Genomic DNA, 2,328 nt, shown 5'->3' with positions numbered 1-2,328 from the left:
TAAGATGTTATATATAGTACCCTTGTCCCTCTCATTACTCAGTCACCCTACAAGGTAAAAAGGAAGCATGTCTTTCTCAAATTATAATGTTTGGATTCCTTTACTTCCATGGAAACAGGAACAGACTAAGATGATCATGAAGTGAAAAGGATGGGAGAAAAATATATGTTCTTGTTTCAATACAAGGGAGGAAAGTGAACATGTCATTCTCAAACCAAAGCTAGGGTTATTTGGTGCAATATTTATTACCAATTAATTATGTATTCCTCAAATAGCTCAATCAATGGCAATGACCTAATTCCATACCCCATTCAGTTTTACTCCTCTAGGCCTTTTTCCATTGAAAGCAACCCAACCTCAACACAATTAGAAACAACCAATTCATGTGATCTTCTTCTCTCTCCTCATCCTCCTTTGTCCTATTTTCAGTTCCCTTTTCCCTTTGAAGACCATGAAATTTTCCTTGAACAGCAACATCATCATGACTTACTTCATCACCAACATTCTCTAGCTGTTGAGATTGTTAATGATGTTAACATGGAGAATACTGGTATTATTCCTGATCATAAGGCAGGATTACAAGGTACGGATCCGCAGGTCCCAATAAGAAAATCTAGCAAGAGAGATCGGCATAGTAAGATCAATACGGCTAAAGGACTGAGAGATCGAAGAATGAGATTGTCTCTTTTAGTTGCAAAGAGGTTTTTCAGTTTGCAAGACATGCTAGGCTTTGACAAAGCCAGCAAAACTGTGGACTGGTTGCTGAATCAAGCAAAAGTTGAGATCAAGCAACTAGCAAGAGAAAAGAATATGCATCATCATCATCATGTCAATAGTGCATCTTCGACTTCGGAATGTACTGAAGCTATGTCAAGCTTGGATGAGATTGCAGTGAGTGGAAATCAAGAACAAGTTAAGGGAGCAACAAAGAGAAGAAGAATCAAGGTTTGTAGAAAGAGTGCTTTCAAGCATGTTGGTAAGGAATCAAGGGAAAAGGCAAGACAAAGAGCAAGAGAAAGGACTAGAGACAAGATGATGAAGACTAGGTTGCTAGTTGAAGCTCATGAATCAAAAAAACAATATAAAGAAGGAGCAATAAACAATAATCTTAATTGTCTATCTTCTTGGAATCCCTTTGAAATTGTTAAAGAGTGTGCAGGTACTCAGAGCCAAAGTGTTGATCCCTCCTTGGGTGTGATGAATGAAGCTGAAGAACGAAGCTCTCAAGGGAAGGAACATTTCGGAACTGAAGATAATATAGAGCATGAAGATTCTCTAGTGATCATGAGCAAATGGAGCCCAACCATGATTTTCAATTATTCTTTGAGTAACACAGGAATCCTTCAAGAGGTGATATAATTTTCAAATTAGTAACACACTAACACCCAACTTAGCATGCTTTCACCAAATTCATTAGCATGCTTGATTTTTGGTTCAATAATATAGCAATTTCTATTCCACTCACAACCATGCATTTCCTAATTAAACTAAGAACATGTGAGATTAAAGGGGTAATCCTGATTGTGATTATGGTTATGGTTATGGTGTGTTTATGCATTTGTGAAACCCATAACATTTCTGACCATTACTCCATAAAACTGTTTGCAGCATCAATTTTCAGAATTTCAGTCCATGGGAAAACCTTGGGGGGCTTACAACAATCACAACATATCTAGTCTATGATCATGTTTGTATGTGAGCAGAATAAAATACAAGGATGCTGTGTATTTCTTTACTTTCCTTTTGGCGTGTAATGTTCTAAGGTATCTTCCATCTACTAGAATATGTGAAACAATATTTGGCAAATCATTCTATGTCATATCACATCTATAAAACGTTACCTCTTTCATGTTTCTGCTCCTTGACCCTAAAGATTTATTTAGTCAAATGGTACAAATTCATTAATCTCTTATAATAGTCTTAGCGATTAAGAAAAAAAAATACGGATTGCACCTTCCCCAACCCTGATTGGATATGCATTTAACCAGCTTTAACATTTTAGCTTTGGAATGGAGAAGTTTTCATTATATGCTGCAATATATGGCTGTCATATATATCCTTTTAAATACCTATTTCAACGGCGTGGTTGTTTTCTTTTCTCAAAGTCCAATCATCCCTGGGAAAAGTGTTAGGGTTATTTCTCAGATATTAGTATGATAAGCCTACAAAAAAAATATAAGTTTGATAATTACTTGTTCTATGGGTAGCTTTCATTCCTTGATTTTCTGCAACTGGTGCATTCAGTTTATCTTTATAGAGGAGATATTGAATGGACACTAAATCCAAATTGGCTTAGTTTAAGTATTAAACATACAAATTATTTAGCTT

At 35.8% G+C, this 2,328-nt stretch overlaps 1 protein-coding gene across 2 annotated transcripts; it reads left to right on the top strand.

Annotated features, from left to right (window-relative positions):
* LOC109345082 (transcription factor CYCLOIDEA) lies at positions 1 to 2,062 on the top strand. Of its 2 annotated transcripts, none has more exons than XM_019583864.1 (2): positions 1 to 1,350; positions 1,622 to 2,062. In XM_019583864.1, exons 1-2 carry the CDS (start codon positions 259 to 261, stop codon positions 1,697 to 1,699), a joined length of 1,170 nt encoding a protein of 389 aa, XP_019439409.1. In that variant the 5' UTR covers positions 1 to 258; the 3' UTR covers positions 1,700 to 2,062. The 2 variants fall into 2 exon arrangements, with proteins under 2 accessions (XP_019439409.1, XP_019439417.1); XM_019583872.1 differs by having other exon boundaries at positions 1,609 to 2,062.

Source organism: Lupinus angustifolius, chromosome LG01, assembly GCF_001865875.1.
Source record: "Lupinus angustifolius cultivar Tanjil chromosome LG01, LupAngTanjil_v1.0, whole genome shotgun sequence".
In the NCBI taxonomy this organism is placed as follows: domain Eukaryota; kingdom Viridiplantae; phylum Streptophyta; class Magnoliopsida; order Fabales; family Fabaceae; genus Lupinus; species Lupinus angustifolius.
This window is presented reverse-complemented; position numbering and strand designations above follow the sequence as displayed.

Excerpts from the sequence above, each read along its gene's own strand:
- LOC109345082 (XM_019583864.1), top strand. The coding sequence starts at position 259 with ATGTATTCCTCAAATAGCTCAATCAATGGCAATGACCTAATTCCATAC. Across the intron at positions 1,351-1,621 it reads ACACAGGAATCCTTCAAGAG|AATTTCAGTCCATGGGAAAA; the intron begins GTGATATAATTT and ends ATCAATTTTCAG.